General features: G+C 38.6%; 1 protein-coding gene across 1 annotated transcript; it reads right to left on the bottom strand.

Annotated features, from left to right (window-relative positions):
* Positions 1-7,080: 7,080 nt before the first annotated feature.
* LOC106657434 (zinc finger and BTB domain-containing protein 49-like) lies at positions 7,081-13,073 on the bottom strand. The gene is made up of 4 exons (XM_023460160.1): positions 12,963-13,073; positions 12,776-12,887; positions 12,165-12,698; positions 7,081-7,098 (listed from the first exon to the last, which is right to left on the bottom strand). The coding sequence occupies exons 1-4, from the start codon at positions 12,995-12,997 to the stop codon at positions 7,081-7,083; spliced, it is 699 nt and encodes a 232-aa protein (XP_023315928.1). The 5' UTR covers positions 12,998-13,073.
* Between the last annotated feature and the right edge of the window lie 1,408 nt (positions 13,074-14,481).

Genomic DNA, 14,481 nt, shown 5'->3' with positions numbered 1-14,481 from the left:
AGCCTCCCACATTCGTTTGAACCGGAAGCCAATTTTCTCGCGCGAGAGGTTCTTTCGAGTATAATAATGGTCACTTTTCAGGTGATCTGCGCTCGCGCCTACTACGTAGCTCCAAGTTCGGTCGTACTTATAAGGGAAAATCGACGAACTGCGGCGAACGAGCGATCGATCGGTGCAAGCAAAAAACAGGTTCGTTGCGGCGGCTGCTGCCGCTGTTGCACTTATGTGATATAATGTCGCAAGAATTTTTCGCTGTATGAAATTGCACGAGAAAGTGTATATAATACAAGTACATATACATGCACTCGCATACATTCTTCTCTATTGCTCATACATAAGTGCGTGTGCATGTGTGTCTGTGTGCACCCGTAGAGAAACTGGTTCTCACATTTCTTCCATTATTATTAGCCCGCGCGCGCGCGCGTTGATGCACATACAACTCGGCGGCTGGCATTATTTGCTTATTTTTCTGCCTGGCTTAGTACATTCTAATTTGGCTCATAAGTGTAACGCGTACACACATACATCCATACACACACACCGGCTCAATTTACCCTGACGAATCTCTTCTGCACCAGAACGCGCGCAGGATCTTAATGTGCTCAAAATCGAATGCATTGCTGCTCACTTGCACAACCGAAATTCGAACGAGATTCTCGGATTTTTCGTCTTAATGCCATCTAGGTGAGACGTCGCGAGAAGCAAGAAAAAATGAATTAAGATTTCGTGCGATTTTTCGCCTCGCGACGCGAGACCGCTAATTAATCATTCGCGGCATTTCTGCCCCGCCGTTCCGCCGATCCGCGAGAATCAAGTCGTACGTATAATATAACATTGCGAATCGTTCCCAAGAATGTCACAATTAATACATCAAGTCGCGGAGTTGAAAAGGAGCATGGGGAACGAAATATATATGAGTACAGAGCATTGGTACAGAACGTATAATGTATGTGCTACGCGCAAAACGATAATACATTATAAAGGCTGCGCGTCGAGTTACTTTAATTAATCCTCACCTCTTAACAAGCCAATCTTGTGTGCCCACCTCGAGCGTGTGTATGCGTGTGTGTCTGTATATTTAAAATTTATACAGCGCAAACGGCATAATAGGCTAAATAGGCAGAGAAATCGAATTTTTACCAGTCTCGCGTCGTAGACTACAATAATAAACATCTCGCAGTCACGGATCGTTATCAAAAGCTACATCTGCGAATAAAAAATCTCGTCTCTCTCTCTCTCGCAAGTGGCATGAATCTGTATATGCATAGTCAAAGCCTGCCAAGCCAGAGATATATGTGTATATGCGCCATGCCTAGACACACAGCGAGCTGCACGCTTAACCGAGTAACCCATAGGGCTCGTACGGAATGCGCCGCCGCCGCCGCCACCACCACCGATGCCTGCCTGTCTTTATTATTTCTTTTCGCAGCTCGTGAGCCAGGGTACATAATACGTGTGTATGTGTGTAGCAGTATGTACGTCTTCGCCTTTCTCTTTATTAATCTCCTATTCTTCACTTATCTTTTATTTTTCGCCTCGCACCGCTCAAGGATCTCGAGTTGGCGTTTGATTTTACGTTATAACGATTTACGCGTCGCGCTCCATGCTGCTGCTGATTTGTTAACTTTTGTCCTTCTGTATAAAAAACGACGGAATACAAATCTTGGATCGTCAATGAGAATGAAACTGCAGGTATGTATTATAATAGGTTCGTGAAAGAGCGTGTTTGGGGAGCTCCGTGATTTTTCAGACTTGTCAGCTGTACGACGAAGCGGTGAGGCAAGATCAAAATCATGGATAAAGGCCCTTGATTAGCTTGAGATATATATTATGTAGCTTGTTAGATCGCGTTGCCGAATGTGTAATCTTTGTAAATCAACACTTTTCGCATTTAATTACTTGCCTTGGATCTTTTTTCTGTTCATCCATCATTAGTTTTTTTTTCATTACCATGAAGTGTGTGTGTGTGTGTGTGTATAAGATTAGATATGTCTAGTCGGCACTTATTAAAGCTGTGAATTATGCGAATCACAGGTATAAGGTAGGGGGACTATATCGACGATGGCTTTTTTTTAGCGATTCGGGCAATATCAGTCACGCGCGCGAAAGACGAATATATAATAATGAAAAAAATATTTATATGTATTCTGCTCTCTGCGTGTAACAAACATATCTCTCGGACATTTTCCGTTTCTCTCTCTCTCTCTCTCTCGCTCTCCACAGTGATAAATTACACGTCGGACATTCGCACCGAGAGTAGTATATACGCACGCACAAATAAACGATTTTCATTTCCCACATGTAGGCTCTTGCTCACACACACACGCACGCTTACACAAATACACACGTACACACGTACACCCGCGTGTGCATATAAATGTATGCAAGAAAGAGAAAGAAAGAGAGAGAGACGGAATACAAGCGCATCCCGCTTCATTACAACGGCGTGAAAATTTTTTTCCCTTCTCGCTTCACTCCGTTTCGAGACTCCTCGCGCGCCCGTGCAATGATAAACAAAAATCATGATTCATACCGAGGCATTATAAGTTATATATATCAAAGTTGTAGGTGATGCCTAACGAAAATTAACATATATTTATACGTTATACATAGAGAGAGAGGGAGAGAACGAGTGCATGGCTTATTATCATCGCAGCTTCAGAGCCTTATGTGAATGTCGAAGAGCAAACGAAAGAGAGAGAGAGAGAGATATGTGAGCCGTGCACAACCGCGTGACGTGTGAACATCACCCAATGAGAGATGCAGAGGGAGTTTGCATATGCACAAATACGTATCTGCTGCTACAGCACGTATTATATATAGAGGCGAATCGCCTCGGGGCGGCAATGAAACGCGATGAAAAATGAGCGGCCTGGCGTTGTTAAAAACTTTCTTTTCTTGCTCCGCGTAACATCTATCACTTATTATCGGCAGAAATCGATAACTTTATACATGTGTATTTTCGCTATATTTTAGGCAACGTACGTCGCGCGCCCGATGCAAACGACCAAACGACGTATTTATATTCGTGAAATAAACGTGAATCCTTCATGATATTAAAAGTAAAAGTTTCGCAGCTCTCGTGGCTCCCTCGGCCCAGTCGAGAGAAATATTTTATCCAAAATTGTAGAGAGAAAAAAAAGAATCTTAAAGATGAAGAAAAACAAAACAACTCGACCTCTCCGACTCCCGACAACGATGTGCAAATAAACGTTCATCGACCCTCTTACTGTCTATATACGCGCATGCAATTTCTCTGAAAGGATCCAATTGAAATTGCACCCACGAAATTTCACGTTAAAGCCTTCTCTTTCTCTCTCTCTCTCTGTCTTTAGGCGCGCAAATCAATACTCATCGTCTTAGAAAGACATTTTCATTGTATAGACTTTTATATCACGAACGAAGAAAGAGAGAGAGAAAGAGAGACTGTGCAGTGGCGTCGATCACATGGTGTATAGCGTGCCGCGCATCCTGCATGACGAACGTCGCCGTCGTCGTGTCGTAAATCGCCACCGCACACACGTACACGTAGACCCTGCAGCATCGATGTGTGTTCGAAGCGCATAGCTTTGTTGTATTTATACGCGGGCGCGCGCCTACGAGCGCATGCAAGATTTTATTATTGAGTATATTGTCTTTTTCAGATGACGATCAATAAAAAAATCGAAACTAATTTTTTAAATTCATTTATTTACATAATATGAAAAAATGCATCATTAAAAAATACTGAAAATATGGTTATCACTATCACGAGTTCCAGCCTGCAGCTGCCAAGCAAATATGATAATCTTATGTTTAATTAGCTGCTGGATAATCGATTCACAGCACTCAATCGGCAGTCGTTTGTATTGTGTATATCATCTCCAAAAAATAAAAATCCAGTAGGTACCCAGGCCCGAAAAAATCTTTTCGATAGTTTCTCGCACAGGTGCCCAGCACATGCCTCACTAAGCTTGTAGGGGAGATATCTCAATTTATATGAGCACGCAATATTCGAACATGTAAGTTTCTGCCTTTTCGAGGCGTAACTACTTCGCTGGGTTTACGCTTTACCATCATTACCAAATTAAACGGCGACAACTGAATGCATGTAGTTTTTTCAAGACTCGCATACAAATACATTATGTGTCAAAAGTAAAGTAGCTCCTCAAAAGCTGTCATGTTTTGGTATAATTATATTATAAATTTAGCCGAAAATTCGCTATTTCCTCGATGTGGTTTGATACTTTCGTAAAATACTTTCATTATTATATTTGTCCGCACCCGTGCACGTAAAATATCAAGCTATGCGTGGGTTAATTTTTTTTACATAAGATCTATTATTAGTATGATTCACTCATATTATTCTTTCTTCATCTGACAAAGCTCTCCGTGATGATGTTTTTTTTCATGCTCAAGCTTTTTGACACACTCGAATTTATCAATAATTCTTTTGCATTTTTCCCAAACTCCTCGCCATCGTACCTGTATTTTTGAAGATCCACCATTTCTTGAATAATTCGTATTTACAAAGATTAATTTTTTACACCAGAGTTGACGAGCGAAAAAAAGGAACACACACATGTATGTATATGATATATCTCGAGGATCGATGTAATAATTCACACCCAGGAGTATCCGAAAGAAGGAGAAGAAAATGAGACCAAAAAGAAGAGATGATTAATTGCAAGTAGAAAGCGAAGTTTTTTTCAAAAATAGCGAATATAAATGAAAGACCTTGTTAAATATTCGAAAAATCTTATCTCCGTACATTAATAACTCAGTATTTATAAGGATGCAAGCTGTCCTGAAGCTAAAAATTGAAAAAACTTCAAAACGAGGGAAATAAAAACGCGTGATAATGACAGAAATACGTCTTACGTTGCTTTCCCAAATCCTTCTTTTCGTTCAAAATGTAGTTCATAAAAAAAGATCTCTGTTGCCGTAACTCAGAAATTGAAATTTATAAATGTTCGATGCATTAATCATTTCTTTTTTTGGAAATTAAATGAAAAAAAAGTTTGACGCGAGTTACGCAACAAACGTTTCGTAATGATTTTTTCAAAAAGGTCTAAGATAAATTATAATGAATGGTCTCGCATACAGTTAAAACATTTATTGAACAAGGCAATATACCGCAGCCAATTTAGTTATCATCGCATGCGGTCGGACGTAAGAAATATTTATGATAAACATGAGAATATATTTTCGATACCACCCAAAAATCGCATATTAGCATCGTACAGTCTTTTGCATGTTTAGTTGAAAATTATTGCTACAAATGACGGAGAGAGAGAAAGAGAAAGACAGAGATAGCTAAGTATCTGGTTTAAAAAGGTATATCAATGAGTAAAAAGAAAACACAAGAATACCGTAGAAAGCAAAGCAACAAGTTAACCACCCATTCAAGCCCTTCCCTTCGTGTCGGAATGCGTACTTGGCAGTGATTTAACAGAGACAGCTCAATATAACAAAGACGTTTTTTTTCTTTGCATGTTTCTTCTTTTTTTTCCGCGAATCTTACTTAAGTGCTCCTACATTAAATGAGACAAGATTGTAACCATGAACATAATTGATTGAAAATCGATTATGCTTTTGATCGATAATTCAATTTATACGAGATAGCTAAAAAAAAATTACGCGATCGAAATTTTAAGTTTTCAGAAGCCACTCAACTATTATAAGAAACTCGTTCCTTATGATCCGGTCCGAGATAGATAAGGCGAAAATATTGGAAGGGGCTGACTTGAATCTCGAGTATCGATCTAATTAAATTTTTCAATCGAATCAAAATTTTATCAGCTCATTTTAACGTTATAAGATCAGAAGCCGAGAGAGCGCGGCATCGTCACACAGAAAGAGAGAGAGAGAGAGAATTAATTATATATACGTTTTATTCGCGAGGCTTAAGAGTCGCTCTTATATACACGTAGAGACTGCAGCTGTGGCCCTTTGAGCCGAGACGCAAAAATGCATTAATTACTTTGCAGCGCGAGACATTGATTGAAGTCACAAGGCCCTTTACATACATACATAGGCTGCAGTCCTAGCAAGAGCTCATTAATAGCCGGGGCGACGTTAAGAGCCGCCGGACGAAGCCGCGACGCGCGTCCACTTGCACTCATATCGTCTTCTCTCTCGGTCTCTTGCTCGTTCTGTCTCGGGTGTATAACGCGAGACTAGTGAGCCGCGTGCATGTGTACCGTGGTCACGACCATACGGTATATAAGCTCTCTCCCTCTCTTTCTGTATATATGTGCGATGACTACGAATGTCAAGCTGGAAAAATTCACATTGTCGCAAAAGGCGCCTGATTTATTTCGCTCGTGCTATTACATACGAGAGCCGCCGACGACGCCGCCACGCACGTAACGAGAGAAAGAGAGAGAAAGAGAGACCAGACACAGGGAGAGTGAGAGAGAGGAAAACGTCACCTTGTTGTAGGCGTCTACGCTTAGGTCAATGAAATGTGCAGTGCCAAGCAGCTGGTACGGAAAAATACGATAGCGACTCGTTCATTATAAAGTCGAAAATTTACCACCACCGCCGCCGCCCGACCCGAGGGAATTTCAATGAAATATCTGTGCTAAGTGCAGTAATTTATTTACGGATCTTGGAGGAGATTTCTCACTTCTTTGTAAATGGAGCAGTGCCCATACTCGTGTGCGTGCAGTGCAAGTGTGTGTTTGCTGCTGCTGAGCTACATATGAGTTTAGAAAGTCCAGTTGCATTTAAAAAGGAAAAAAAATCATAATAGCGATGAGATTTTTTTTCAATCTCACGAAATATAATCGCGTAATTCAATTACCAACCCCTCCTCTGCTGTATAATACACATAATTGTATCTTAATCACCCGTAATGAAACGTTGGGCCACAGATTAGATATTTCTCCACAATTATTGCAATATTGTTATTCTTAAAGTCGAACGTGTTATCTCGCTTCTAATATACGTATAATACGCTCTGTCTCTATACGCGAGCGAACGGGGAACGGGTACACATTTTGTGTCGTAATAAAATAGATAAGCGATTCCAAATTTTTTGTTCTCCGTTGCAACCTGTCGATTAACTGCATTACCTCTTTTATACGTGTGCACACTTTAAGCGACTCTTAAAACCTGGATAAATAATGACATTTAGGTTTAACCTATTATGTATCAAGTAAGAAGCGAAGCGGTTACATATGGTCGATTCTCTGTGAAATCGAATGAACCGAATAAAATTTTTCTGCTGACATGAAAAACTTGTTTTTAATGTCACACATACAGACGACAATTTTCAAAAACGTAACAATCATAACAAAAGCGCTTTGACTTATACAATTATATTTCCTTTGACACTTGCAGATTTAAATATGAAGATACTCGCCATCTAGTGATAAAAACTTGAACTGATATTATCGTATTTAAAGTGACTGAAAGCAGGTCTAAATTTAAAAAAAAATCAAAATATTATTTTTAGGTCATTCAAGGTGGCTCATCAGTAAAACGGGTCGACAACAGATGTTTATGAAACTTTGCAGAAATGTCATTTAAAATCCTCAATTTGAAGCTTGTTTTACAGTTTGTTTCAACAACTGTTTTCATCGACAAGATAAATCGAAATTAATGTTAAATTTTTAAAACAAACAATGGACCAAGCATTTATTCCTTATATATTTTTCAGTTTTCTTCGTTGATAGGTTATCACAACAAAAAGTTACCGCAAGTGTTCCTATTTGGCGGATTTGCCCATATAACGAAGCGCATTACTCGTAAAAAGAGCAGACAGACACTTTAAATTGTGCGCGGAGTAGTCTGTACATCGATACTCCCTGTGTCCCGTTGTATATATATATACACACGCGTGTATCGATTGCCAATGTACGAGAGTACTACCTAGAAATAAACTACCGATACCAACTACCGATTTATGTAACCTGTACTTATGTGTGTTATACGATTGGCCGTATACATATACGTTGCTCTTATGTGTTGTACTTACGTATGTATAAGCTACAAACGAACGCATATACACGCCAATAACTGCCAATTTTGCAGACATCTCCTTTATTCTTACGATCTGAATTATTTTCACGCGTGAGCCGAGCTCGTGACCGAAATCGACCACGAAAAAGAGTTCAAAAATCAAATCTCAACGTACTCTATTGAATTGTACATAATTCCATAGTAACAATAACATTACTCTTCAGTCCACAGACTGCCCTTGTGCCTGTTATACTGTAAAAATTGTGCGTTGCATCGCGTAAATATATAATCTGCTATTTCTTTAGCCGGGCGTCAAATCAAATCATCGCTTGTCACGCGAAAGGATGATGCTCGTAACGCGAACCGCACGAAGAAACGAGAAAAAACAAATATTTGCACCTTCGAATTCTCGGCTCACAAGTGCCAATATAAAAATACATATTAAAGAGTACGCGAATGCACTCCGTGCGTAAATGAGTACGTACAATTTAATCGGCTCACGAATGTATGTATATGAGAAGGTCTCGTCCGTAGTATAACGTCTTTGCGCGCGTTTCACTCGATGGCGCGCACGCAACGTTCGCACGCGCGCCACAGCCGCCGCCATGCAGCCGAGCGCGTGCACCTATAATACAGCATATAGTGTATAGTGTTATATACATAAGCAGCCGCTGCGAGAACGGGAAAGTCTGTCTGCAAGTGTGTATATAGCTGGATGAATGCACGCCGGTGCACATATATTCGTACGTGCTGTATACCTATATTTGTACGTCCGAAACCTCGACGTGCCCAGCGTGTATAAACACACACGTACGTACGCGTATATGGCTGTATGGCATACGTGCACGCAGCGCGGGGCTATCATTGTCGGTGCATACACACACAGACACACGCACACATACAAACATTCACGTATGAGACTATAAGGAATCACTTTTCCTCGCCCAAAATATAGATATACGTTGTATACGATGTATGCATGAAAAGGACGCACCTGTTGCAGACGTTTACTTCTTTCTTGCTTTTCTGCAGAAACTCGCCGGCTTGTTTAGCTCTCCTGCTCTCTCGCAGCTTCACACTTTAATATCGCGTGCCTTTTATCTCACGATTCGTTGGGAAAAAAGCTCTGGATGATAACGACGATGACTGCAGTTGTTTAGCTCCTGATGCACTCGATGAGCCGGGAATAGAGACGAAGTAATCTCGATAAACGAGAACAATTAATTTAATCGACGATTGTAATCGAAGTATCGATCGAATATAGTATAGCAATGTACACACAACAACACACGGGGTAACACAGAGATCTTTTCTAGCACTGACGGTCCATGCGGCTCGCCACTATCATCCTATTAGTATATTATTATGTATCGGACGCGCACTGAATAAATCGTCGATAGATGTGCTACATAAGCTTTATCGTACACTGTCATCGATCGAGCACTTTTTTTTTTTATAAATATAATACGTATGCACTCGTAGACTCGATATGGAAAAGGATATCGCACCGATACGATCACAATTACAGAATGTAATATGCACAAATTACCATGGGCAATTATACGCCCCCACGAGCTGTATATTATTGCTGCTGACGAAGCTACTGAAAATTATATTATCGCACTTCGATGCTATTCGTATTATTTCATTGACGTTCTTCGAGGCACCGGGAAAGGGGTTAAGGCGCGCTGTACCCAAAAACAAAATAGCTGCTATACTAGGCGCTAAATGCAGCAGAAGACAAAGTCGATGTAAACACGCAGTCAGGCGGAGGGAAAAAAAGTTCGTTTACGTTCGTGTCCGACGACCTCGGTGTTATAGGGACGATATAGGTCCGTAACTGCCGACGTTAAAAGGCAAACTGAGCTGTTGCTTTTACTGTATATATATAGCTGGTACCTGCGGCTTCGGGGACAGCGGCAACAGGCTGCAGCGTATATACACCATACATACATGCATGCACTCGAGCCTGTGCTGCATAATACACGCGCGCTGCATCGAGTGCAGGAGGGAAAGAGAGAAAGAGAGAGAAAGAGATTTCAACTGGAGGTGGCAGAGAGCTCGAGCTGTGTATAGTACTGCATCGGTTCAGCAGCAGCAGCAGCTTCAAAAGAAAGAGAGAGAAAGAAGAAGTAAGTAGTTGGAGAACGACTTGCAGCCTTGTAACTACTCTCTGGATTCGCGAGCTCGGCGCATGGACTGTATATATACGCCATGATGGTGAACGTGCCGCGATGCGAGCACACGTTGCGAGCGAGACTCCTATATGTAATATCGAGTACATGTGCACCCGAATACGTATACGCTATAGGGCGTTCGATTGTGCAATAGTTCAAAATTTTGAATCAGTAAAATAGGCACCAATAACAAAACGTGGATGCACGTTTTTAGTTGTGGAAGAATTGAACCACCTTCTAGTTAATACAAGAGCAGATCTATAAAAATGTAGTTAAAAATTCGAGGCGAAAATAATGATTGTAATTATTATTGTATTCCTGTTGACCAAAAATCGCATTTTCCCGTATATTGACTGACTCTACTCGCGTTTGACCAATCCGAAATCATTTGAAACTTTTCTCTGACTTTCTTTTTTTAAACATCGAGTAAAAAAATAAAAATCCCTTATAGTTCAAAAAATATATTTTCAAATGGTACAGTTTTTGGTGTGTGCGTTAAACTATAATGAGAAAAATACCGTAGAAAAATTTACTACATTCATAGTAACCATGAGTTATTACAGCCAAATATTCCATTTCATTAAATTGATGTACTGAATAGCTTAAATAATTTTGCAATGATTCAATTCAAATAGAAGAAAGTTATAAAACGGCACTTGCAACATATATCACATTAATATCAACTTCACGTGTTTAACAATTTATAGATTGACAATAAATAGTGTGCTTCATTTTCCGCCAAACATTTATTGATTTTCTTTAAATTTAAACATTGTAGCTACGTAATGAGATAACATTGGAGGAACTCATGATATCAATGAAAAACGTTAAATTTTTCTTTTGAACAATTACGATACAATCGAGCTATGATACAACCCTTAGTGCATCTTACAGGTGTGCATTATATCAATGAGAGTTCTAGAACAAATTTTAGGAGAAAATATGTTTTCATGTATATACTATCCATGATTTCACAATAAACCGAAATGAAGTTTTTCTTGAGATCACTCTTCGGTGAAGATTTTTTTCCAAATGTATTTCATCTATAAGTGGTGTATAAGTGGTGCATCGTATCTGTAAGTATTCAGATTACCTTTGTGTGAAAATGTTTTTCCGCAAATATCACATGCATGTGTGATATCCTTGTGCACCCTAACCACGTGAACCTTGAGATAACAATTCGTTGGAAGTTTCACTCACGTGAGTAATTCCATTATGAACTGATTGAACGTGCCTATTCAGCTGACACTTCCGATTAAAAGTCTTCCCACATTTATCACATGTATGTGTGACACCCATGTGCGCTACATCAATGTGGACCTTGAGATACTGTTTCGTTGAAAATTTCTTTCCGCAAATATCGCACACGTATGTGACACCTCTATGTAACGTATCAATGTGAGTTTTCAAATTAGATTTTTGGGAAAATTTTTTTCCGCAAATATTACATGCATGTGCGACACCCATATGCGCTACATCAATGTGGACCTTGAGATAGTGCTTCGTTGAAAATTTCTTTCCACAAAACTCACACAAGTAAGTGACACCTCTATGTAACGTATTGATGTGGATTTGGAGACTACTTTTATTTGAAAATTTCTTTCCACAAGTATCACATGCATGTGTGACACCCATGTGCGCCACATCAATGTGGGCCTTGAGATTCCTCCTCGTTGAACATTTCTTTTCGCAAATATTACATGTATGAGTGATACCATTATGAACTGATTGAACGTGGCTATTTAGATCATACTTCCGCGTAAACGTCTTTTCACATTTATCACATACAAGTGCGAAACCTCTATGCACTGTATCGATGTGAGTTTTGAGATTACTTCTTTGTGAAAATGTCTTGCCGCATATATCACATGCACGTGTGACACCCTTGTGCCTTGTTTCAATGTGCATTTTAAGACTACTCTTATTTGCGAATATTTTTTCACAAATATTGCATGTATGAGTGATACCCATGTGCACCCCATCAATGTGGGACTTAAAATAAAACTTCGTTGAAAATTTCTTTCCGCAAATATCACATACATGTCTGACACCTCTATGCAATATATCGATGTGGACTTTGAGACTATGCTTTTTTGTGAATTTTTTCCCGCAAATATCACATGCAACAGTGATACCATTATGAACTGATCGAACGTGCGTATTCAAATTACTCTTTTGTTTAAAAGTCTTTGTGCAAATATTGCATGCATGGGTATTAATCCTATTCACTGTATCGATATGTGATTTGAGGTTATGTTCGTTGTTAAACTTTTTTTTACTTCTTTTTTTATTTTTTTCCACAAGTTTACGATCAAAATTCAAATTTGATTTTTCTAAATCGTCACCAAAAACTTCGTTTTTCACTTCACCCATGGGTTCTGTTTTGATTATGTTTTGAGTTTTATAAACATCACTGTCTCTTAGATTTCGCAAAAGATTTGGAGAATCATCTTCAATTTTAATACATGTTAATGAATTAAAGTTTGGCTTGACGTCTTCACATTCAACAACTATTTCCACATCGTCATCAAATTTACTGTTATGATTCAAGTTAAATTTTCGAAGGTTATGTTTCTGTAGAAATATCAAAGCCATGTTAGAAATTTCATAAAAAAACAACTAAAATACGAATCACATTTATCAAAACTTACTGAATTTTCTTGTAAAATTGGTAAAAGTTGGAAGTTTTTAAGATCAGGTATCTCGTCAGCCATATTACAATTATTTTCAATAAGCGACATATCATTGGGTTCCTCTTTTACTCTAAAATAACTCCAATGAGATCAAGTATTTTGTTCCAATATTTTTATCATTTCATTTTCAAAAACTAAAATTTACCTGATATCCTTGTTAAATAAACCACTACATTCCATATTTCTCGTTAACTATTAATCTTTCCACGGTGATTTTACGTATCGAACTAATTTCACTTTGAAAGACTGTCGAAGAGAGCTGTGTTATGCTCGCTATATTTTGAAAAACTGCGTTTATATGAAAAATGCCTGCATGTGTTCGGCGAGCTGCGCACAGTCCCTGTGTAGCGTAGACCTATATGGCATGAGCGGCAAAATACCGTGAGCCAGGCAACACGCGGAGGTCATGCATGAAACGCACGACGTAAACAACCGAACGAATTCAGTTCTATGCTCCATCTTTGCTGGGCTTTCCGTGTTTTGTCAATGTGAACTTTGTAAATTTAAGTCATTATAATTACGTCATTTAAGGAAGCTGTAGCGATGCAAGGTGGATCTGTATTAAAACGCTATGTGCGCAAGGCTATATGCGTTACGCAGCGCACAGCGTCAGCATGGCAGAACATAAAGGAAATGTTTTTGACTATCTTTGTAATATCTTTTTTATTTGCCTGGAAACACCCATTTATAATTATATCATTTGAAAGCTAATGAAATTTCCTATAACATATTTTAATTTCATTAACTTGTAAAGTGATTTGAGCTCACAGTACACTAAAAACTGCCGCTTCCCATTTGATTCAATGTTAAAAAGACAAAACTTTGAATTTCATTATTTCCCAAATTTGCATGGAAACCCCAAATTGTTTTGTACCAAAAATCTTGTAATTTCATAAACTATCGATGGTTAAAATTTCACTTCGATTTAAAGTTTTTTTCATTTTCGCTACAGCCTCCTTAAGGAGGTTCGGGAGTCTCAGAGGGGGACGAAGCGGGACGCGAGGGGCTCCTATACTTCCAATGTTAAATTTTCAGCGCTCCTAACTTCGAAATAACACGAAATTGTAGGTTTTTTCAATGAGCTGGCACACAATTATAGCTATTATTAATAATTCAATCATTTTGATGAGTTTTTTTCGATGTTTTAGGCTTAAAACAATACTCTATTTGTCATTAGAGTCGAATGAGCACATATTTTTGTTGTTCTAGCTCATTTGTTGGTTAGGGTACGCGCAAATGACCCACGAATTTTTACACATAACAATTTATTTCTCGATAACTAAACGGTCGATGAACTTCTTTTTACAGTCAAATTATTCCTTATTAAATTTCCTACATGTACGTATTTTTTTCTATTTAGTTTTTGTTTTTTTACATTATGTTTATGCTCATTGAAAGCGAAAATTCATGATTTCTCGTAAGAAACCATGTTAAATGGTCAAAAAATTTTTTCATCATTTTAACAAAATTTTGCGGTGAAAAGTTGTATTTTGATATTAACATTCATATTATAAAGTTTCAAAGCAATTAAACGTGTTTTAAAAATTTGGCTGCATTTCGCTGAGACTCCCGAACCTCCTTAAGAAATGAAATCATGTATCTCATGTAAGGGACAAATTTTTGAAGTATAATATTCGAGTATATTCCTCAACTACTATGAAAAC

This window comes from Trichogramma pretiosum, unplaced genomic scaffold (assembly GCF_000599845.2).
Source record: "Trichogramma pretiosum strain Unisexual culture from Peru unplaced genomic scaffold, Tpre_2.0 scaffold40, whole genome shotgun sequence".
In the NCBI taxonomy this organism is placed as follows: domain Eukaryota; kingdom Metazoa; phylum Arthropoda; class Insecta; order Hymenoptera; family Trichogrammatidae; genus Trichogramma; species Trichogramma pretiosum.
This window is presented reverse-complemented; position numbering and strand designations above follow the sequence as displayed.

Coding starts and splice junctions, on each gene's coding strand:
- LOC106657434 (XM_023460160.1), bottom strand. CDS start 12,997: ATGGAATGTAGTGGTTTATTTAACAAGGATATCAG. Junction 12,888..12,962: donor TTATTTAACAAGGATATCAG/GTAAATTTTAGT, acceptor GAGTTATTTTAG/AGTAAAAGAGGAACCCAATG. Junction 12,699..12,775: donor CAATTTTACAAGAAAATTCA/GTAAGTTTTGAT, acceptor ATATTTCTACAG/AAACATAACCTTCGAAAATT.